This window comes from Microcaecilia unicolor, chromosome 4, assembly GCF_901765095.1.
Source record: "Microcaecilia unicolor chromosome 4, aMicUni1.1, whole genome shotgun sequence".
NCBI classification, from domain to species: domain Eukaryota; kingdom Metazoa; phylum Chordata; class Amphibia; order Gymnophiona; family Siphonopidae; genus Microcaecilia; species Microcaecilia unicolor.
The window spans coordinates 172,982,926-173,007,556 of NC_044034.1; the positions used below are offsets into that span (position 1 = coordinate 172,982,926).

The following is a 24,631-nucleotide window of genomic DNA, read 5'->3' on the forward strand; positions in this document are numbered from 1 at the left end:
AACAGCACCGGTTGTGTCTCTGCATGCGCATCATTGTGAGTAATATATGCTTCCCACTTTTCAAACAGGTATGCCTGAAATTGTACATCTCCCTGTAAATGGCTTCTTGCTTTTAATATACCTAAAAAAACTTTTACTATGTGTTTTTGCCTCCAATGCTCAAAGTCTCTCTTTGCCTTCCTTATCACCGCTTTGCATTTGACTTGCCGTTCCTTATGCTGTTTCTTATTATTTTCAGTCAGTTCCTTCTTCCATTTTCTGAAGGATTTTCTTTTAGCTCTAATAGCTTCCTTCACCTCACTTTTTAACCACGCCAACTGTCATTTGGTCTTCCTTCCTCCTTTTTTTTAATACATGGAATATATTTGGCCTGGGCTTCCAGGACGGTATTTTAGAACAGAATCCATGCCTGATGTAAATTTTTGGCCTTTGCAGCTGCTCCTCAATTTTTGTTTTTCACCATATTTCTCATTTTACCATAGTCTCCTTTATGAAAGTTAAATGCAAAGCTGATATCAAATCTGGTCATAATATGATCACTGTTATCAAGTGGCCCCAGCACCACTACCTCCTGCACCAGATCATATGCTCCACTAAGGACTAGGTCTAGAATTTTTCCTTCTCTTGTTGGCTTCTGTACCAGCTGCTCCATAAAGCAGTCCTTGATTTCATCAAGGAATTTTACCTCCCTAGCCCTGATGTTACATTTACCCAGTCAATATCGGGGTAACTGAAATCAACCATTATTATTGTGTTGCCCAGTTTATTAGCCTCCCTAATTTCTGATAACATTTCTACATCCAAGTGTTCATCCTGGAAAACCCCCCAAACTCTTCTATAAGTCCCATTAACATTTGCAAATTGTGAGTTCAGTTTGCTTCACAACTTTTTGACAATGGGCTACTTTTCTCCTGCATACAACTTTGTAATTCATATGCAGTCTACAAAGAAGAAACTATTATTGTTTGTGGATTAATGGACAAACAAAATGGGAGTTGACATACAGATGATATACAATGAACATCAGGAGTTTATCAGATGAATCATGGAACTTAAATTTCTCAGGTTTCTCACCACAAATTTTAACTGAACAACTTACTGCCAAGTTAAAATCTAACCAATTAACTTTAGGAGGGGCATGGAGCATGCTGGCAGTGTGCTTAAAAGTTAACTAGACAGTGTAGACATTCAGCATTATTTGGTTAATTTTTAAAAAATTTTAAATGCCATATTTCTTGAAAAAAAATCAAGTTAGCTGACAATATTAAAAAATCAATCTCATGCATATTCATTATGGAAATCTTGAAAATCCGACTGGGTTGTGGCCCTCAAGAACCATGGCTGCCTACCTCTGACCTACCAGCAGATGGTGACTGAAAACTACCAGTTTGATGACATCACCCTATAAGGGTCCTGTGCAGTCCATAGCTAGCCAGTATTTCTATAACAAGGCAACTTGATACTTATTCCCCTTAATTATCACTTAGAGAGCATTAAAATAACTGTCAATCAAATCAGCAACTGACCCACTAAGTAATAATATACATAATCACCAGCATAATGTTGAAAGGGAGCATAATGTTACAGCGCTGCGTATGCCTTGTAGCGCTATAGAAATGCTAAATAGTAGTAGTAGTAGAACAATAGCAGTACACCCAACTCCTGAAGGGCGTAAAGATTTCTAGGGCTGGGTTCTGAATTGCTCTGGAGGGAGTCAAGGAAAGAAAATTAGCAGGAAAGGCATAATTTCTCCTTCCTCATTGCCCCACCAGATCAATCCAGATACTGAGAAATACTCAAGCAGTAACTAAATAGGGAGAGGCTTGACATGCCTGCTTTGAACAGGCTGGCTCCAAAGTCCCATGCCCTGTTTTGCCTCAACAGCCAATCTACAGTGCCGGACAAAAGAGTGCAGAGCCAATCAGGCAGCCATTTTACAAATATCCTGGGGTGGTACTAGACTATATTCAGCCTAAGATGATGCCTGCGCTTTGGTAGAATGATTCCTAAGACCCGGGGACACTAAAAAAACTGTGTGCGATGTACGGTTTTCAATGCCACCTTACCCTCCCTGGGCTTCCCTGAATAACAAAGAGGTGATCTGATTTATGAAGTCCTTGGTCACTCTTAGTAACTCCACAGGATTATATGCACATCCAACAGATGCAGACCTGCAGAACCATCACAATTCCATGCATCTTGAAACACCGTAAACAAAACTGAATAATGTGAAATGGCAAAACCACCACCTGATGCTGAAGGGGAAGGGGTGGTGAAATTGCTTCTTCTCAAAAAATGCCTGACAACTGGGTCAGCAGACAAAGGGAACCCAAATAGGTCCTCTATAATAAGAAATGGCCTCCAACTGAAATTGCAGCGAGTTTGAAGCCAAACCCTTTGTCAAGACCTTCCTGCAAAAAAGGTCAAAATATTCAGAAGAGACACACCAAAGGGATGCAGACTATGATCCCTACGCCATGCTTCAAAGATCCTACATACTCGGACACATGCAAGGGAAGTGGATTTCTTTCTAGCCTGCAATAGGGTTGAAATTTTCTGAGTGGAATAGCCTCGCCTCAATCTTGCCCACTTCACAGCCAAGCCATAATACAGAATGGAGACATACATGAGCCACTGAAACAGAAGTCCTCTCACAATTAAGAATAGCAATGGATCCTCTCTTTTAATCTGAAGAAATCTGCATACCACAACCTTGGACAATCTGCAGCCATCAAGAACAAAGGCCCTAGGAAACTATTTTTTGGAGGAGTGGAGGAGTAGCCTAATGATTAGGCTACTCCTCCACTCCTGAGAAACAGGGGTGCTATGATACAGCCGTTCAAATATTTGATAGGTATTAATTCACATACAAACCTTTTCTGTAGGTGGGAAGGCAGTAGAACTAGAGGACATGAAATGAGATTAAAGGGAGGCAGACTCAAGAAAAATGTCAGGAATATTTTTTTCACGGAGAGAGTGGTGGATACTTAGAATGTCCTCCCGAGGGAGGTGGTAGAGATGAAAATGGTAACAGAATTCAAAAGTGCGTGGGATAAACATAAAGGAATCCTGTTTAGAAGCAATGGATCCTCAGAAGCTTAGCGGAGATTGGGTGGTAGCACCGGTGGTGGGAGGCGGGGTTAGTGCTGGGCAGACGTCTACAGTCTGTGCCCTGAAAATGGCAGATACAAATCAAGGTCATGTTTACATAAAAAAGCACATATGAGTTTATTTTGTTGGGCAGACTGGATGGACCGTACAGGTCTTTCTCTGCCATCATCTACTATGTTACTATATTAGTGCAGTGTGGGCTTTGATCCTGGCAAACTGGGTTCAAGTCCCACTGTAGCTTCTTGTGATCTTGAGCAAGTCACTTAACCCTCCATTGCCCCAGGTACACAACTTAGATTGTGAGCCCTCTAGGGACAGCGTAAGTACCTACATATAATGTGCACAGCACTACGTACGTATACAGCAGTGCTATAGAAATTAGCAGTAGTAGTGGGATCACCCTGCCCAGAAGCAGCCATGGAGTGAACACAAAGCAATCCTTCCCGAAGACACTGCCAAACCAGAATGTTCAGACTCTCTGAGCAAATGCTCCTTCCTAACGATGTAAAACTTGGGCACTTTAGTATTCTCCCATGTTGCCATCAGATCCATGACCTGAGTCCCCTAGCATTGTTTTTGAATGCTGAGACCACCAGAAGCCATTCTTAGGGATAATGAAGATACTTACCTGTAGCAGGTACTCTTCAAGGACAGCAGGCTTCATATTCTCATGTGGGTGATGCCAATCTGTGCTGCCTGGTCCGGCATTTGCCACAGTAAAAGAGAGAGCTTAACCTGAAAATATATACAATCTGAATAAGAGTGCAGTCTGGAACAGAATAAAACAGGCCTAGGAAGGTGGAGTTGGATTCCAGACCCTAAACAGATTCTGCAACACTGACTGCCCAAACCAACTGTCACATCGGGTATCCTGCTCAAGATGAGATGTGAGATGTGAATGTGTGGACTGAAGAAGTCACAGCCTTGCAAATTTCTTTCAATGAAGACTGACCTTAAGTGGGCTACCACGCTGCCATGGCTCTGACATTATGAGCCGTGACATGACCCTCCAAGGACAGCTCAGCCTGAGCATGTGAAAAATGCAATCTGCCAGCCAAATTGAAATGGTGCATTTCCTTATGGCGACCCCCATTCTGTTGGGATCAAAAGAAACAAAAGGCTGGGAGGACTGACTGCTCCATGTAGTAGGCCAATGCTCTCTTGCAATCTAAGGTGTGCAAGCTGTCAGGGAAAGAAGCTGGCAAGACAATCGACTGGCTCAGATGGAACTCAGATGCCACCTTCGGCAAGAACATAGGGTGCGTGTGGAGAACTACTCTACTGTGATGAAACTTAGTATAAGGTGCATCCACTAATAAGGCCTGAAGCTCACTGACCCTACGAGCACAAGTAACAGCCTCCAAGAAAATGACACTCCAGGTCAAGTACTTCATATGGCAGGAATTCAGTGGCTCAAAAAGAGTTTCATCAGCTGGGTGAGAACGACATTGAGATACCATGACACTGGTGGTTTGACAGGGGGCTTTGACAAAAGCAAACCTCTCAAGAAGTGAACAACTAAAGGCTGTTCAGAGATGGGCTTGCCATCTACACATTGATGATAAGCACTAATTGCAATAAGGTGAACTCTTATAGAGTTGGTCTTGAGACCAGACTCTGATAAGTGTAGAAGGTATTCAAGTAAGGTCTGTGTAGGGCAAGTAAGGGGATCTAAGGCCTTGCTCTCACACCAGATGGCAAAACTCCTCCATTTAAAAGAATAACACCTCTTAGAGGAATCTTTCCTGGAAGCCAGCAAAACACGGGATACACCCTCCGAGAGCCCTAAGGAAGCAAATTCTAGGCTCTCAACATCCAAGCTGAGAGAGCCACAGACTGGAGGTTGGAATGTAGAAGTGACCCCTCGTTCTGAGTAATGAGGGTCGGTAAACACTCCAATCTCCATGGTTCTTCGGAGGATAACTCCAAAAGAAGAGAGAACCAAATCTGCTGCGGTCAGTATGGCACGATCAGAATCATGGTTCCGCAGTCTTGCTTGAGTTTCAACAAACTTTTTCTTACTAGAGGTATTGGAGGATACGCATACAGAAGACCTGCCCCCCAACTGAGAAGGAAAGCATCTGACGCCAGTCTGTCATGGGCCTGCAGCCTGGAACAGAACTGAGGGACCTTGCAGTTGATCTGAGTGGCAAAAAGATCCACCAAGGGGGTGACCCACGCTCAGAAGGTCTTGTGGGCTATGCCCATATTGAGAGACCACTTGCATGGTTGCATTATCCTGCTCAGCCTGTCGGCCAGGGTATTGTTTGTGTCCGCCAGATAAGTGGCTCAAAGAACACACAGTGTTGGAGAGCCCAATGCCACATCCGGACAGCCTCCTGACACAGAGGGCATGATCCGGTACCCCCCTGCTTGTTGGTGTAATACATTGCAACCTGATTGTTTGGATGAGAACAATTTGGTGAGACAGCCAATCTCTGAAAGCCTTTAGAGCGTTCCAGATCGCCCTAAGTTCCAGGAGATTGATCTGAAGGTTTGTTTCCTGGACGGACCAAGCAACTTGAGTGTGAACCCCATCTACATGTGCTCCCCATCCCAAGAGAGATGCATCCATCGTCAGCACTTTTTGTGGCTGAGAAATTTGGAATGGAAGTCCCAGAGTAAAATTGTATTGAACTGTCCACCACTGAACAGAGCGTACAAGCTCTGGGGACACTTGGATGACATCTTCTAGACTCCCCGTGGCTTGATACCACTGAGAAGCCAGGGTCCATGGGTGTAACGTACACTGTGGAAGCCATATAGCCCAACATCTGCTGAGCTGTGACCTGCTGAGAGGCACAAACCTTGGGATGCATGCGAGACCAGATTGTCCACTCTCATTTCCGGGAGGTAGGCTCAAACCCTCTGTGTGTCGAGCAGGGCTCCTATGAACTCCAATCGCTGGACAGGGTGGAGATGGGAGTTGGGGTAGTTTAAAACAAACCCTAGTAGCTCAAGCACTGGAATAGTTATCTGCATGGACTCCCAAGCACCATCCTCTGAGGTGCTCTTCACAAGCCAATCGTTGAGATACGGGAACACTTGGACTCCCCAGTCTGCGTAGCGATGCTGCAACTACCACTAGACACTTGATGAAGACGCTTGGAGCTGATGCTAAGCCAAAAGGCAATACGCGATACTGAAAGTGACGTGTTCCCAGCGAAAATCGAAGATACTTCTGATGGGCTGGAAGTATCAGTATGCGAGTATATGCATTCTTTAAGTCCAGAGAGCATAACTAATTGTTTTCCTGATCATTGGAAGAAGGGTGCCCACAGAAACCATTCTGAACTTGTCTTGTCTGGAATGTTTTTACGTTTGGGGAGCGTGCCAGGTGCCCTTGACCTGGATTGGCCACTGTCGGTGACAGGATGCTGGGCTAGATGGACCTTTGGTCTTTCCCAGTATGGCACTACTTATGTACTTATGTACTTATATAACTTTTGTTGGACTAGAAATTTGCTCAAGGCCCTTAGGTCTAGGATGGGACGCATCCCCCCTGTCTTTTTCTGTACAAGGAAGTACCTGGAATAGAATCCCTGCCCTTCTTCCCCTGGTGAAACGGGTTTGAACACATGGGTCTTTAGAAGGGCGGAGAGTTTCTCTGCAAGTACCTGCCTGTGCTGAGAGCTGAATGAATGAGCTCTTGGTGGGCAATTTGGAGGTTTGAGATGCTAATTGAGGGCATATCCAAGATGGACTATTTGAAAAACCCACCTGCTTGGATACAGGCGCATCAGAACCTCCTGTATGGAGGGGGAGCGATCCTCCCAGCACCAACATTTCTTGGACCCCAAATCATTTGATGCACCAGAGCTCCCATGGCACCATGCATCAAGGGTGACCAAGGACGATGCTTCATGGCCTTCTCTTGAAGTGTGTCACCAAGGCTCCTCGGTGCCAATGAGGACGCTGAATCCTCACGTCGCCTCAGGGTCAGGTCCAATGATGGATGGTCCTGGGGAGCCTACACAGCAGGAGGCCTCAAGACAGGTGGAGACCCACTCGATGCTTCACTGCTCCCACTGTCTAACGGTCTAGAAGCAGCCATGCTTACCGATGTTCCCAATACTGGTGCAATGCTCGACATTGATGCCGAGGAACCAGACTTGGCTCCAAAAATCCTCTCTCGTTGAGTCTCTCATGAAGTCTGGGTCCTCTTCTTCATGTGAAGACAGAGAATACAGTTAGCATGGCTATGGTTGGGCAAAACACACTGCAGACACCAAGAATGGATGTCTTTTTCCGAGACAGTCCGATTGCACCTGGTACAGCGCTTGAAGCCACTGGGAATCTTCGTGGACATAGACAGAAAAACTTTTGTCGGCTAAATTAAACAACTCTATGGTGCCTGAAAAGGGGGCAAGGCACAGCAAAAAACAACCAAAGTCAGGGCCTAAAAGCAGTCCACTGACGATGGAAAAAATAATAAAACTTAAAACTGGGCAAAACTATTTTAAAGAAATTGAAGGAAGGGTAATAAAGGTTTCCAACAAAAGGAGCCAAAGAGAGTACAGTAGAAAAATAGCTAAAAGACATGAAATAGCTCTCAAAAAACAGGTGAGTGAGGAAAGGACATAAAACAATCTTCTCACGCGGAAAAAAGAGAACTGAGGAGACTGCGTTCGCGCGACTGGCAGGAAGGCTCCACAAAGCTTTCTCTTTTAGTATGGCAAATGATAGCTTGGCGACTTAGATCGGCATCACCCACATATGAGAAGATAGAAGCCTGCTTGTCCTCGGAGAACTAATGTACTCCTGCTCAGGAAATATGCTTGCGGAGCTTCTATTAGTGATATGCAATTTATCCTTAAAATCAGGCATGGTACCGGAAGATTGGAGGGTGGCCAATGTAACGCCGATTTTTTAAAAAAGGTTCCAGGGGAGATCCGGGAAATTATAGACCGGTGAGTCTGACATCGGTGCCAGGGAAAATGGTAGAGGCTATTATTTAAAACAAAATTACAGAGCACATCCAAGAACATGGATTATTGAGACAAAGTCAGCACGGCTTTAGTGTGGGGAAATCTTGCCTGACCAATTTACTTCAATTCTTTGAAGGAGTAAACAAACATGTGGACAAAGGGAAGCCGGTTGATATTGTGTATCTGGATTTTCAAAAGGCGTCTGATAAGGTACCTCATGAAAGGCTTCAGAGGAAATTGGAGGGCCATGGGATAGGAAGAAATGTCCTATTGTGGATTAAAAACTGGCTGAAGGATAGGAAACAGAGAGTGGGGTTAAATGGGCAGTATTCACAATGGAGAAGGGTAGTTAGTGGGGTTCAACTCATATACCAGTAACAGTATGGGCTGTTAATCTTATTTACGTAGTTAGTTACTTAGTTAGTGGTGTTCCTCAGGGGTCAGTGCTAGGACCGCTGCTTTTTAATATATTTATAAATGATTTAGAGATGGGAGTAACCAGCGAGGTAATTAAATTTGCTGATGACACAAAGTTATTCAAAGTCGTTAACTCGCGAGAGGATTGTGAAAAATTACAGAAGGACCTTACGAGACTGTGAGACTGGGCAGCTAAATAGCAGATGATGTTTAATGTGAACAAGTGCAAGGTGATGCATGTGGGAAAAAAGAACCCGAATTATAGCTACGTCATGCAAGGTTCCACGTTAGGAGTTACGAACCAAGAAAGGGATCTGGGTGTCATCGTTGATAATACACTGAAACCTTCTGCTCAGTGTGCTGCTGCGGCTAGGAAAGCGAATAGAATGTTGGGTATTAGGAAAGGTATGGAGAACAGATGTGAGGATGTTATAATGCCATTGTATCGCTCCATGGTGCAACCGCACCTTGAGTATTGTGTTCAATTCTGATTGCCGCATCTCAAGAAAGATATAGTAGAATTGGAAAAGGTGCAGCGAAGGGCGACTAAAATGATAGCGGGGATGGGACGACTTCCCTATGAAGAAAGACTAAGGAGGCTAGGGCTTTTCAGCTTGGAGAAGAGACAGCTGAGGGGAGACATGATAGAGGTATATAAAATGATGAGTGGAGTGGAACAGGTGGATGTGAAGCGTCTGTTCACGCTTTCCAAAAATACTAGGACTAGGGGGCATGCGATGAAACTCCAGTGTAGTAAATTTAAAACAAATAGGAGAAAATTTTCTTCACCCAACGCATAATTAAACTCTGGAATTCGTTGCCGGAGAACGTAGTGAAGGCAGTTAGCTTGGCAGAGTTTTAAAAAGGGTTGGACGGTTTCCTAAGGGACAAGTCCATAGACCGCTACTAAATGGACTTGGGAAAAATCCACAATTTCGGGAATAACATGTATAAAATGTTTGCTCGTTTGGGTAGCTTGCCAGGTGCCCTTGACCTGGATTGGCCGCTGTCGTGGACAGGATGCTGGGCTCGATGGACCTTTGGTCTTTTCCCAGTATGGCATTACTTATGTACATTTTCTATCCCATCAGGTGCCTCCCTGCCCAATTCAGTAGTGGAGCTAGTTGCTCTGATATTTGTCTGCTCCTGGTGCCCCTTTGATGGTTGACTTAAGTTATCACTGTCATTTTGTCCAACAAGATCCAAACCACTTTGTTCCATAACAGGAGGAGGGTCCACGGTGCTAGACAAGTATCTTTCATCTCTAAATGACTGATGGACCACTTTGCATTCCACCGATGCTGGTACACTTTGCCCTGGCAATGGACCCCAACCATTTACGCACACAACTATTATGTCAAGGACCCATTGTGGAGCCTCCAAACCCACTCTGGTATCCAGATTCTTCTCCTGAAACCACAATGACAAACTAGATCTCACCTTCCACAGACAGGGAAAACTCACCCTCAAATTCTGCATCTGAACCGACCAACAAGACAGGAATGACCTCTGTAATTGGCACATATAGGCTCTGGCCCATGGGACTAGGAATGAGATCACTGCTACCAATCCCAGCACTTGGATGTAATCCAAAGATCCTGTCCCAGCTCTAAAACACCTTCCCCTTTCAGGGTATTGAATAGGGCACCCAGATACTCCAAAGACTATCACAGAATGAGTTTACTTTTCACTAAGTTGATGACCCAGGCCAAATCCTGCATGAAACAAATCAGCAGAGCTATTGTCAACTCACATTCTCTGAAGGACTTTGCTTGAATCAACCAATAGTCTATATACAGATGCACCAGGATGATTCATTTCCATAGCACAGCTGCCAAGAAAGGTTCTCGGAGCCATGGCCTATCTAAATGATGCACCAAAATTGAAAATAATTCCCCAGGACTGCAAACTGTAGATACATTTGGTGATCTTCACAAATAGAAATATGTAGATAAGACTCTGTGACGACTAAGAAGTTCACAACTCTCCCTCCCTCCCTCTTTGAGATCAGTTAACATGTGCCCTTCTTTTTGGGACTAAATGTAGATCAGAGTATCTTTCAAGACAAGGCTCTCTAGAGGGACCAGAATAGACTCTAAGAGGTAAAGCTGAGCAGATAAAACAGACCAAGGAAGAGCAGCAACTAGCACACAGGTAGGAGCACTTGCACATGCCAAGAAATCCTTCTAGGCTTTTCTGGGTTCTGGGATAGTACGTTCAAGCTAATATTGTTGTGGTAATGTCACCCATGTGTGGCTGATCATAACCTGCTTGTCCACGGAGAAACCTTAAAATATGTTCTCAGATATCAACAATAACTATTTCTTGAACATACTATTTAAATGCACCAATAGATCTTACTGAGCTATGAGATGTTCTAACCTTTCTGTGCATGAGGATGAGTATCAAGTAGGGATATGTATTCATCAGCATGCAATAAGTTTGTTAGTGCACCTTACAAAAATGGTGCACACAAAATCAAGTTAACACATTAAGCTACAGATTAACATATGTAAAGCTGATTTGCACATGTTCTAATGTGCATTAAAAATATTTAACACAAATGTGTGAAACAAACTGAAAAGAAATAGAGGATCAAAGAGACAACAAAGTCACATTCAAATACTGCAACTGGAAGGAATCTCACCTTATATGAGAGTATACCACTGCCACATCATGTACTCAGTAGACACAAAACAATACAAACAATATGGCAATACGTACCACACTAGCAAATGCCTGGCTGGAACCATAGGGTCTAATAACCAGTGGAATATCAAGATAAGTGTCAATTCTCCAGCTCTCATAACCACATTCTAGACATCTTACATAGTCCTTCAATTTGCCTTGATAGAGCTGGTTAATAAGATCAGCCTAAAATAAAATAAAAATGTATTTTGTCTTGAATATAAACTATATCTATTGAAACATTTTTGAGAAACTAGACCAAATAAAAGATCTCATTTATAATAGACTGCTGACAAACTTTAATCCAGTTTCAACTTTTTAATGATCATCAAGAATCATATGTCTTTTGTTAGGCATGTGCTGAAGTCATTATGTACACTACAGTATTTTCAGAAAGGTATATGGATAAAAGAGACCAAAAAGATTGAAGTTAGTATCCCTTTTATTTTGCTCGACATAAAACTTTTGAAATGTAAATAAAGACAAGACAAAACGTATGCAAGACAGTGTAATCAGCTTACGGTGTTCAGGATTTTTGCCTTTTTTTTTCTTGACTAATACAATTAGAAGGCTCACTGATTTCAAATCTTTTCTGATCCAGACTAAGATTTGCACTGAAAAGTTTAATGGTGCAAGTACCTGCTCAGTTTGCTTCCATTTCTGTTCCAATGCGTCAAACATGACCCTGCAAAGCTCCTGAACATCATGCTGCTGCCAAGCTGTTGCAATACAAAAGAAAAAACAGCTAACTCAAGTAACAGACAGAAAGGGTTTTCAGTATAAAAAGTGCTTCACTACATTTCTGCAGTATGTACTACAGGCTATGGGCTATATATGTTTTGAAGTAAAAATCATATACATAATCTTTATATTGATAAAAGCATTTCTCATTGTATACTGGTGTCGGCACATTTTTTCCTAAACATCTCTACCAATAAAAATGCCACAATAGACAAAGGAATACACATCTCTTGTAAAATCTTTCTCCCTACACTAAAAGTTTAGCCACCTCAATACTTGAAATGATTCAGTTTTAAACACCTGCATGATGGCCTCTGCAATATTTTTCTTATCTAAAGCCCTTAGTGGGAACTTTAAAATGCTTTAATGCCTTCTGTTATTTTGTACTGTGATTAAAATGCCTAGGAAAGGTTATTGGGACCATTCAGAAAGGAGAAATTAGGTCTTACCTGTTAATTTTCTTTCCATTAGCCTTCCCACTATTTCAGAACCTGTGGGATAGTTGTGTCCATCGACAAGCTGGTGGAAATAGAGATCTGAAAACTGAGTTCAGACATCTCTCTCTTGGCATCCAGTCCACGTCCTCAGTATTTACGAGGGCAAGTCAGTATTTACGTAGGCAAGCAGTAAGGGGAAACTCAGAATAAACACAACCTTAAACAAGTTGCTAACCTAACACTAACCACATGAGCAAACACACATGGACCTCTCTCATCTCTGGACAACTTGTAGAGAACAGAAATGCAAGAAGCACCATGCAAGGTTACAGTCATTATTTGATCCATTACTTTGCACCACTTAATCATCTCAGAAACCTCAGGTGGGTCTCTGGAATAATGGGAAGAACTAATGGAAAGAAATTAGCAGGTAAAATGAAGATACCTACCTGTAGCAGGTATTCTCCGAGGACAGCAGGCTCAACATTCTTACACATGGGTCATTGTCCGCGATGGCCCAGGAGACGGAAGAAACTTCAAAAGCTGTAGAACTCTCCCGAACTTTCCGCCGCGTGGGCCGACCCACCGCGCATGCATGGGCGGCTTCCCGCCCACGACGTGAACGTGCAGTGACTAGTTTAATAAAAAGCAAAACAATATAAGTGAAAACAACTCCAACGGGGAGGAGGGAGGGTTGTAAGAATATTAAGCCTGCTGTCCTCGGAGAATACCTGCTACAGGTATGTATCTTCATTTTCTCCGAAGATAAGCAGGCTCAATATTCTTACACATGGGGTATCCCTAGCCCCCAGGCTCACTCAAAACAATAAACATTGGTCAATTGGGCCTCGCAACGATGAGGACATAACAGAGATTGATCTGAAAAGAAACACAACTAAGTGAGAGTGCAGCCTGGAACAGAACATAAATGGGACTAGGAGGGTGGAGTTGGATTCTAAACCCTGAACAAGTTCTGCAGCACAGACTGCCCAAACTGACTGTCGCACCGGGTATCCTGCTGAAGGCAGTAGTGAGATGTGAATGTGTGGACTGATGACCACGTAGCAGCCTTGCAAATCTCTTCAATGGAGGCTGACTTTAAGTGAGCCACTGACGCAGCCATGGCTCTAACATTATGAGCCGTGACATGACCCTCTAAAGTCAGCCCAGCCTGGGCGTAAGTGAAGGAAATGCAATCCACCAGCCAATTACAGATGGTGCATTTTCCGATGGCAACTCCCCTCCTGTTGGGATTGAAAGAAATAAACAACTGGGCGGACTGTCTAAAGGGCTTTGTCCGCTCCACGTAAAAGGCCAATGCTCTCTTACAGTCCAAGGTGTGCAACTTGACCCCACCAGGGCGGGTATGTGGACGGGGAAAAATGTTGGCAAGACAATTGACTGGTTCAGATGGAACTCCGACACCACCTTCGGCAAGAACTTAGGGTGAGTGCGGAGGACTACTCTGTTATGGTGAAATTTAATATAAGGTGCATGGACTATGTAGAGATATGGCACAGCTAAGGGCCACTACTGGAATGGTGGGAGCCAAGCTTAAAGGATCAGGCCTTTTAGGAACTTAGGCCAAGCTAAAAATCAAGTGGCTTATACAACCAGAAGCCTGCAGGAAAAGCAAGGCCTGGCCTAGAGCCTAAAGCCCAGACTAAGACCTAATTGGAAAAAGAATGGTCAAGGAATCTGAAATCAAAATGGAATCTCATCTGTGAAATGGCTTCCTTAATCTCTGTATCTGAGTTAGAGGAGGCCAGTTTTTACAGTTGATGGTTGAAGGATTGTGAAATATTCTAACCCAAGTAAAGATAATGGAAAGTACCAGGTGGCAACAGAATAGGGAAGTCCCGAATAAGATAAGGGAGGGAGATCTTCCTGAGGAGCATCTTGCGGTTGGGCATGAAAGGGGGGGGGGGGTCATCTGTGTAAACAAGTTTATCATAGGAGTGTATGGGAGCCCATTGATTTGAATGCAAGCAAAAGGGTATAAAAAGACTGGCGCAAATGTATGTAGTTGGGGATCTCCAAAAGGCATGCTGTCCTGCGGACCTCCACACCTTGACGCCTCGTGTATCACCTTATTCTGTATTATATTGGTGAGTTGACAAATAAAACTATATATCTCTGATATCTATCTCCTTCCTTTCTTATAAAACATCTAAAGGTATATCTATCCTCTTGGGTTGGAATGGATAGTAAGGAGCGCTTATATTTCCCTATACAAACCCAGAGTCAGATAATTATGAGTAGCCTTCTAGAGTTTCTCTCTGGTATGTGGGCAATTGGCCAGCATACCAGAGGGGACACATGGGACAGTTAACCCCCCATAAAATTCAACTACCAAGGCTTGGAGCTCACTGACTCTACGAGCTGAAGTAACAGCCACCAAGAAAATGACCTTCCAGGTCAAGTACTTCAGATGGCAGGAATTCAGTGGCTCAAAAGGAGCTTTCATCAGCTGGGTGAAAAACGACATTGAGATCCCATGACACTGGTGGAGGTTTGACAGGGGGCTTTTACAAAAGCAAACCTCTCATAAAACGAACCACTAAAGGCTGTCCAGAGATAGGCTGACCTTCTACATGTTGATGATAAGTACTAATTGCACTAAGATGAACCCTGACAGAGTTGGTCTTGAGACCAGACTCTGATAAGTGTAGAAGGTATTCAAGCAGGGTCCGTGTAGGACAAGAAAAAGGATCTAGGGCTTTGCTGTCACACCAGACGGCAAACCTCCTCCATTTAAAAGAACACCACCTTTTCGTGGAATCTTTCCTGGAAGCGAGCAAGACTCGGGAGACACCCTCTAAAAGGTCTAAAGAGGCAACCTCTAAGTTCTCAACATCCAAGCCGTGAGAGCCAGAGACTGGAGGTTGGGATGCAGAAGCGACCCTTCGTTCTGAGTGATGAGGGTCGGAAAACACTCCAATCTCCATGGTTTTTCGGAGGACAACTCCAGAAAAAGAGGGTACCAAATCTGACGCGGCCAGAAGGGTGCAATCAGGATCATGGTTCCGCGATCTTGCTTCAGTTTCAGCAGAGTCTTCCCTACTAGAGGTATGGGAGGATACGCATACAGAAGGCCTGTTCCCCAATGTAGGAGAAAAGCAACTGACGCTAGTCTGTCGTAGGCCTGAAGTCTGGAACAGAATTGAGGGACTTTGTGATTTGTCTGAGTGGCGAAAAGATCCCCACACTCGAAATATCTTGCGAACAACGTCCATATTGAGGGACCACTCGTGAGTTTGCATGATCCTGCTCAACCTGTTGGCAAGACTGTTGTTTACACCTGCCAGATATTGAGCCTGGAGAAACATACCGTGATGGTGGGCCCAAAGCCACATCCTGATGGCTTCCTGACACAGAGGGCGAGATCCGGTGCCCCCCTGCTTCACCAACAAGCAGGGGGGCACCGGATCTCGCCCTCTGTGTCAGGAATACACTGCAACCTGATTTTCTGAATTAGGATGATCTGGCTGGCCAGCCGATCTCTGAAGAGAGCTTTCCAGATTGCTCGCAATTCCAAGAGGTTGATCTGAAGACCCTTTTCCTGAAAGGACCAAACCCCTTGAGTGTGAAGTCCATCTACATGAGCTCCCCACCACAGGAAGGATGCAGCCGTCGTCAGCACCTTTTGTGGCTGAGGAATTTGGAATGGACGTCCCAAGGTCAGATTGGATTGAATGGTCCACCACTGAAGGGAGCTGCAAAAATTGGTGGAGAGATGGATCATATCCTCTAGATTCCCTGTGGCCTGGCACCACTGGAAAGTTAGGGCCAATTGAGTTGATCTCATATATAGGAGTGCCCATGGGAGTCACATGAACTGTGGAGGCCATGTGCCCTAAAAGTCTCAACATCTGGCGAGCTGTGATCTGTTGAGACGCTCGAGCCAAGGACACTAGGGCCAGAAGATTGTCTGCCCTTGCCTGGGGGAGATAAGCTCGAGACATCCGTGTATCCAACAGAGCTCCAATGAACTCCAATTTCTGCACTGCAATAAGATGGGACTTGGGATAATTTATTACAAACTACAAAACTGAAAAACAGCCAAACCCAATCTCAAAGGGTCATGTGTGGTTTCTGAGGATATTTCCCATTTGTCATTTATTGTTGTATATTCAAAACACATGATCCTTTGAGATTGGGTTTGGCTGTTTTTCAGTTTTGTAGTATTAGATTACGTTAAGTGTGACTAACAGCCCATACTGTTCATTGAACTTTGGTATAATTTATTACAAACCCCAGTAGCTCCAGCAGTTGAATAGTCATCTGCATGGACTGTAGATCCCCTGCTTCTTAAGTGTTCTTCACCAGCCAATCGTTGAGATATGGGAACACATGCACTCCCAGTCTGCGTAGCGATGCTGCGACAACTGCCAAGCACTTTGTGAAGACCCTGGGAGCAGATGTTAGGCCAAAGGGCAGTACACAGTACTGAAAGTGCTGAGTTCCCAACTGAAATCGAAGGTACTTCCTGTGAGCTGGAAGTACCGATATGTGAGTGTAGGCATCCTTTAAGTTCAGAAAGCATAGCCAATCGTTTTCCTGAATCATGGGAAGAAGGGTGCCCAGGGAAACCATCCTGAACTTTTCTCGGACCAGGAATTTGTTCAGGGCCCTTAGGTCTAAGATGGGACGCATCCCCCCTGTTTTCTTTTCCACAAGGAAGTACCTGGAATAGAATCCCAGCCCTTCTTCCCCTGGTGGAACGGGTTCGACCGCATTGGCCTTTAGAAGGGCGGAGAGTTCCTCTGCAAGTACCTGCTTGTGCTGGGAGCTGAAGGATTGAGCTCCCGGTGGGCAATTTGGAGGCTTGGATGCCCGATTGAGTGTGTATCCTAACCGGACTATTTGAAGAACCCACCTGTTGGAGGTTATAAGAGGCCACCTTTGGTGAAAAATATCAACCTCCCCCCAAGAGGCAAGCCACCCGGTACTGACACTTTTACTGCAGCTATGCTGCACTGGGACTGAGCCTGAACCAGCTGCCGAGAAGCAGGAGAGTACCTACACCTATTATAGGAATAGGGAGCACTCCTCTTCCTTCCAAAAAACCTCCTAGAAGAGAAAGCAGTAGCAGAAGACGTCCGGCGGGAGAGATAATCCATGGCATCATAATGCTTTCTCATCTGATCAACCATATCCTCTACTTTTTCTCCAAAAAGATTATCCCCCCAGCAAGGAACATCCGCCATTCGCTGCTGGGTCTTCTGATCCAGGTCAGAGACAAGCAGCCATGAGAGTATGCGCATCACTATACCTTGAGCAGCTACTCGGGATGCCACATCAAAAGTGTCGTAAGACCCCCTGGCCAGGAATCTGCGACACGCTTTCTGCTGCCTGACCACCTGGTGAAAAGGTTCAGCAAGCTCCGGAGGAAGTGCTTCAACTAAACAGGACAGTTGCCTCACCGAGTTCCGTAAGTGAATGTTAGTGTAGAGCTGGTATGTTTGGATCTTGGCGGCGAGCACTGCAGCCTGATACGTTCTCCTCCCAAAAGAGTCCAAGGTCCTAGACTCTCTGCCTGGGGGCACCGAGGCATAGTTTCTAGTACTCTTGGCTCTTCTGAGAGCAGAGTCCACCACCATGGAATCATGAGGAAGTTGGCCCTTCACCATTACAGGCTCTCCATGGACTTTGTACTGGGACTTGGACTTCTTGGGGACCACTGGATTAGAGAGAGAGCAAGACCAATTCCACATCAGCACTTCCATGAGAGTATTGTGCAGGGGGGCGTTGCAATCTCTGCAGGTGAAGAAGGATAATCCAGGACCTCGAGCATCTCAGCCCTGGGCTTATCCACAACCTCCATGGAGAATGGAATGTCAGACATTTCCTGTACAAAGGATGAGAAAGTAAGACTCTCAGGAGGAGACATCCTTACTTCAATCAGTGGAGCAGGATCAAAGGGAAGCCCACAAGACTCTTCCTCAGAAAAGTACCTGGGGTCTTCCTCCGCTTCCCAAGAGCGCTCCTCTTTGGTATCGGACAGAAGCTCCCTAAGAGAAGCCCGAACCCGAGCCTGCCTCGACGTCGAGGATCGATGACCTCATGGGGGATGTCGAGAAGTCGACCCCTGCCTGGACTCCGGTGAAGCTTCCTCCACCGACGTCGAGGGGGAGTTGACCCAGGTGGCAACCGGCTCCGGTACCGCAAGTGGCACCGAGGGCGGGGATCTCCTCACAGGTGATGGCCCAGATGCCGTCTCTGCAGTCGGTACGGGAGGCGCAGGCACCCCCGACACCGAGGCTGACTGACAAAGCAACCCTTCCAGAAGATCTGAAAGAAGGGCCCGGATGCGCGCGTCGAGAGCTGCCATCGGAAAAGGCTGTGGGGCCAGTGCAGGAGTCGGTGCCAGAATCTGAGGGGGCTCAAGAGCCGACAACCGACGCATCGGCACCTCCTGAATGGAGGGTGAGCGATCCTCCCGGCGCTGACGCTTCTCGGGTGCCGACTCCCTACCCGTAACCTCCGCTCACAGGACAAATCCCTCCTCTCAGTACCCTTCTCCACCCCCGCCAACTCCAGACCGCCCTTTCTGCCTCGCCTCACCCTATGCTTGGAATAAACTCCCTGAGCCCATACACCAAGCCCCCTCCCTACCCATATTCAAATCCTTGATCAAAGCCCACCTCTTCAATGTCGCTTTCGGCACCTAACTGTTGTACCTCTATCCAGGAAATCTAGACTGCCTCAATCTTGACTGACTGCACTTTTTGTCCTTTAGATTGTAAGCTCCTTTGAGCAGGGACTGTCCTTCTTTGTTAATTGTACAGCGCTGCGCAACCCTAGTAGAGCTTTAGAAATGTTAAATAGTAGTAAATAGTAGTAGTAGCTCTCAGTACCATGTCTGGAAGGAGATCGATGATGATGCTTCTTCGCCTTCACTCGATGCCAGTCATCGAGACTCCTCGGTACCGATGAGGATGACGTGGAATCTACACGCCTCCTCGGGGCCGGGGCCGACAAAGGTTGGTCCCGGGGGGGCGAGATGGGTGGAGACCCACTTGATGCCTCACTGCTCCCAGCTCAATGCAGTCTTTCGGCAGCCATTACCTGCGCTCTCCGGTGTCGCTGCTTCCCTCGACGTCGATGCCGACGCACTCGGTGCCGATGTCAAAGGACCGGACTGCTCAGAAAAATGTTTCTCACGCTGAGCCTCTCGAGCCACTTGGGTCCACTTCTTCATCAACTTGCATAGCTTACAAGAAGCTGGAAAGTGGTCGGGCCCAAGACACTACACGTGAGGGTCGGTGCTCGAGATGGTCCGGTTGCAGCGAGTACAAGGCTTGAAGCCGCTGGGAGTCTTCAATGACATGGGCGGGAAAATAGCGTCCATGAAATCAAAAGGCTCAATTGTGCCAACAAAAAGGGCACAAAAAGAAAGGGAAAAAGACCCAGCCGTGCGGCCTAAAGGCCAGCCACGACGAAAACTAAAGGAAACTTAAAAAGGGTGACCAAAACTAAGAGAATATGTGAAAACACACAACTCTCTTTTTTTTCTTTTTATAATGAAAAAATACAGCGGAAAAAAAAGCGAAAAATGAGGCGCTAAACGCGAAAAAATAGTCTCCTGAGCCATTTGAAGACAATAGAAAAATACATCTTCACTTCGAAACGGATCAAAGAAAACTAGTCACTGCACGTTCGTGTCACGGGCAGGAAGCTGCCCGCGCGGCGGAACGTTCGGGAGGACTCTACAGCTTTTGAAGTTTCTTCCATCTCCTGGGCCGTCGCGGACGATAACCCATGTGTAAGAATATTGAGCCTGCTTGTCCTCAGAGAAGACCTTATTTCTCCTTCCATTACACAGATTTCCACTATTCCAGAACCTATGGGATGTTTAAAAGCAATTCCTAGAGTGAGTGGTATCTTCCCGCCACCAGCCTGAAGCCCTAAAACTGAATTCCAAGCATGTCAATGTCCACCCTGAAGTGCTTGGCAAAGGTATGCAGCAACAACCACGTCGCTCCTTGTAAATATCAGATGGAGATAGTAAGGTGGTCATCGTTCAGGATATCGCTCTGCACCTCGTAGAATGAGCGACAACCACGTCGCTCCTTGTAAATATCAGACGGAGATAGTAAGGTGGTCATCGCTCAGGATATCGCTCTGCACCTCGTAGAATGAGCCCGCAGAGCCTGCTTCCCCGCAATCAAAGCTGGCATGATAGTCTCTTCAGTCAGCTAGCAATTGTGGGCTTGGAAGCTATGTCATTTGTGACATCCAGATATCTAATGGTTGAGATGAAATGACGATACCACTTTTGGAAGAAGGGAGGAACCATGCACAGGGAGACCACTGCTTCTGAAAAGCAGAGAACGGGATCCTGACAAGAGACAGCCTGAATCTCCGAAGCGCTTCGTTCTGATACAACAGCCACCAAAAATGCTATCTTTAGTGTAAGACATTTTAAGGAGGCCTTTTGGAGTGGCTCAGAGGCTTCTGAAGGCCTGAAGGACTAGATTAAGGTTCCACTATGAACACAGCATACGAAGGGAGGCCACAAGTGGCCCGTTCCCCACAAGAATCGAACAATAATTGGATAAGCCACAAAAGACATCTTCTGTAGTCGGCCCCTGAAACAGGCCAAAGTTGCAACCTTACCTTTTAGAGAACCCAACGCCAATCATTTCTGAAGATGTGCCTGGAGAAACGCTAGGATGTGCGTGATCTAAGCAGAAAAGAGAGAACGTCCGCGGTCAGAACACCAGCCCTCAAACATCCTCGACACCCTTGCATATGCCATGGATTTAGAGAGTTTCCGAGACTAAAGTAAGGTAGCAATGACTGAATCAAATAACCTTTTCACCTAAACCAAGCCCTTTCAATGGCCAAAACAAGACTAAAGAGGCACAGATCTTCCATGAGCACCGGACTTTGCTTCAGTGGGCTGTGTACCTGCTGAAGACGAACAGGACCCCAGTCCAGCACTTGAATCAGGTTTGTATACCATGCCCTCTGCAGCCAATGCTGGGTTACAAGAATTATTCAACCCCAGGGCAATGTGACTGTCAGGTTCTCAGGTTCAGAGCCCGCGGGGCCGGGCTCTGGAGCAAACGTGATACCTTGGGCTGCTGCCGAGGAGCGACAGCAGCAGGCAAAACCCACCAACCAACACTGGGTAAGCACACCGGCAGGGACTGCAGGCACTGCCCAGCGAACCGGAACACATGGATTGGAATCCCCCGGAGTGGAGGACACAGGACTGGAACACACACCGGGCCGGAACACACTGGACTGGAGCACACCAGACTGGAACACCCTGGACTGGAGCACGCTGGTCTGGTCCGCACAGCTTCACCTGCACTTAGCTACTAAGCCCCCCAGGAGTTGAGCTCCTGGGTTCGAGTAGCCGACAGGACTTACTGGATACTGGATGACATAGGGACCAGGACTGGAAACAGAAGTGCTCCTAACCCTAAACTGATCTACGTGCTCCCAAGCCCTAAACCAGCAGGAGTGTTCCTGACAGTAAACTGACGAAAGGACTTCCTAAGCCCTATACTAAACAGGAGCCCTGCTCAAGAAAGGGACTTCCTAAGCCCTTAACTAACAGAGCAGGGAACTAAACACAAAGCTAACACAGGTGCTACTAAGCACCAAGCTACAAGCAGAGCTCTACACTAATAACCTAAACACAAAACTACCAAGCTACCTAAGCACTGCTCTAGCAAGCTAGATACAACTAACAAGGTGCTTCCTAAGCACTACTCTGGCAAGCAACCAGAAGAGCTCCTAGCACTAAAAGGGAAGACAGGGGAGGCACAAGGAAAAAGCAGGGAAGCTAACACATAAGCCAAAAGTGATTCTAAATCACCAAACACCAACAGCAAAGACTGCAATGCTCCTAATAGCACAAACACCAGAAGTATTTCTAACAGCAAACTCTGCAGTGTTCCTAACAACACCAAACCCTGAAGTACTTCTATCAGCAACAGAGCTTCCAAAGCCCTACACACAGCAATGCTTCCAAAACCAAGAGGGAAAAGCAGGAAAGCTAAACACACAGTCACCAGTGCACACTGCACTAACACTAACCTGGCCCTTAGCAAAAGCAAGCAGGGAAACTAGACACAAAGTCAGAAGTGCACACTGCACCACCCTACCTAAAGCAAACACCACCGTTGCAAAGGCTCTGAAGGAAACAACACCACTTCCTTATCAAGGCCCACCCTGATGATGTCACACTCCCTAGCCCCAGGCAACAGCACACTGACCCAGAGAGGCCCAACCCACACCAATGCAAAACCGTGAAGCACTTGAAGCCAGTACACCCAAAGAGAGGTAGAGCAACTCAGGCAACACACACACACAGGTGCAGTATAGTGAAACAATTAGAGCCATGCTGCTGGAAGCTGCCAGCACAGAGAGACAGAGCCAGCTCAGATAGGACAGACAAAAGAAACAGAAGCCAGCTAAGAAGCTGACCCCCAGGAAAGAGGTAAGTTTGAGAGGGGTTCTGACCCCAATCATAACAGTGACCCTTTTCAACACGTGGCCTATCAAGGACCAAAGACATACAATAGATGTGTCTCCTGACACGGCAGCAGTAGGGCATCAATCCCCATTGATCCCGATTCTTTCCAACGGCTGAAGAACTTGGGCATTTTGGCATTCCTTTTTGTCACCATCAAGTCTAGAAGCAGAGAACCTGATTGGTCCACTATCAGCTGAAAAACCTGGCTGGATAGTTCCCATTCTCCCGGGTCCAAGGAGCCCCTGCTGAGAAAATCCGTCTCCATATTCAAGGATGCAGTGATGTGAGCTGCCAACAAGCAGAGAAGATTTTTCTCTGCCTAATTCATGAGGGACAGCTTGCTTGCTGACATAAGCCACTGTCTTCGCATTGTCGGAGAAAACTCAGACCTGGCCGCCGGCAGAAAGGGAGCAAAGTTGCCTAAAGCATTCCACACGGCCATGAGCTCCAAGTAATTTATTAACCACTGAGACTCCTGTTCAGTCCAGGTGCCCTATGCCAGATGGAACTTCTAATGAGCTTCCCAGCACAACTTGCTGGGTTATGAGAAAGGGAGCACTGATTGTCAAATTCCTGGATTACAGCCACCACTGCATACTCCGTCTGGCAACCAGCGTCTAAGATGATGAAGGTTGTACTTATAACACCAGAGACTAGCGGCTGAGAAGAGACTCCTGTAATTGCCACATATGAGCCCTTGCCCATAGCACCACTTCCACTACTGCCATCGCTGACCCCAGAACCTGGACGCAGTCCCAGACTCTGGACCTGCTTTGATTGAGAAAATGAATCTGTTGAACCAGCTTCAACCTCCTGCGTTCCCATGAGGAAGATCTTCTCCCTTGCTGTGTCGAATAGAATGCCCAGATACTCCAGCGTCTGTAACAGTCTGCTTTTCTCGAAGTTGATCACCCACCCAATCCAATAAGTGCAAGATGGACAACTTTGCCTGTTGCTGCCACACTGTCTAAATTGGATGACACACTGTGATAAAGTCACATCCAGGTTAGTTGGGTGAAGGCAGTGTCAGTTTGAAATACAAGTCCCAGAAGGATTGCAGGCAAGGAGCCAGGGGGTGAGACGAGGAACCCGAACTGGACTCCTAGCTGCAATAGGGGAAGACATGGGTGTAAGCTGGCAGGGCATGTAGATTGGCTGCCACTAGGGGGAAAGAGAGATAGGAAATAAAGAGCCCAGACTGGAGCTGACTGTGAGCCTGTATTGAATCCTGAATGTGCTGATAGCCTACTGTTTAAAGGGGACTATTTGCCACACACTTTCAGGTGGTTTATATGTGCTTAAGACTGAAAGTGAATGCTGCTGTTGGAACTGTGTTTCAGGTCCACTAGAAACCTACATGGAATAAAATCTTTAAGATTGAAGTTGCTGGTGGACATTTATTTCTGGACTGTACCAGGAGCCCTTGGCTGGAGGAGATTGTTCTATCCTTGGCTGCACTTAGAGGTACCTGATTACAACACAAATATACCAGTCACTGAGAAATGGGTGAACTCTGATTCCCTGGTGCCAAAGGAAAGCTGCCACCACCACCACCACAACCTTGGCAAATGTTCTAGGTGCCATGGCGAGACTGACAGCTCAGAACCACAAAATGTAGAAACCTCTGATGCGGCAGCCATATGGGTATATACAAGTATGAATCCTCGATATCGAAAACAGCCAGAAATTCTACTGCTTGGAACCAAGGTTATAATTGGTCTTAGTGTTTTCATGAGAAAGTGGGACACACAGAGGCAGCGGTTTAGAACTCTGAGATCTAAGACCGGTTGCAAAGGTGCCTTACTTCTTTGGGC

The 24,631-nt window shown here is 46.0% G+C and overlaps 1 protein-coding gene across 4 annotated transcripts in view; it reads right to left on the minus strand.

Moving 5' to 3' along the window:
- USP47 (ubiquitin specific peptidase 47) overlaps positions 1 to 24,631 on the minus strand; it is a 309,973-nt gene that overhangs the window by 179,894 nt on the left and 105,448 nt on the right. For all 4 annotated transcript variants that reach the window (XM_030200979.1, XM_030200978.1, XM_030200980.1 and 1 more), the window contains exons 7-8: positions 11,784 to 11,863; positions 11,181 to 11,330 (exon numbers count right to left, since the gene is read on the minus strand). In XM_030200979.1, coding sequence (XP_030056839.1) covers positions 11,181 to 11,330; positions 11,784 to 11,863 — 230 coding nt within the window. The remainder of the gene's footprint in view (positions 1 to 11,180; positions 11,331 to 11,783; positions 11,864 to 24,631) is intronic.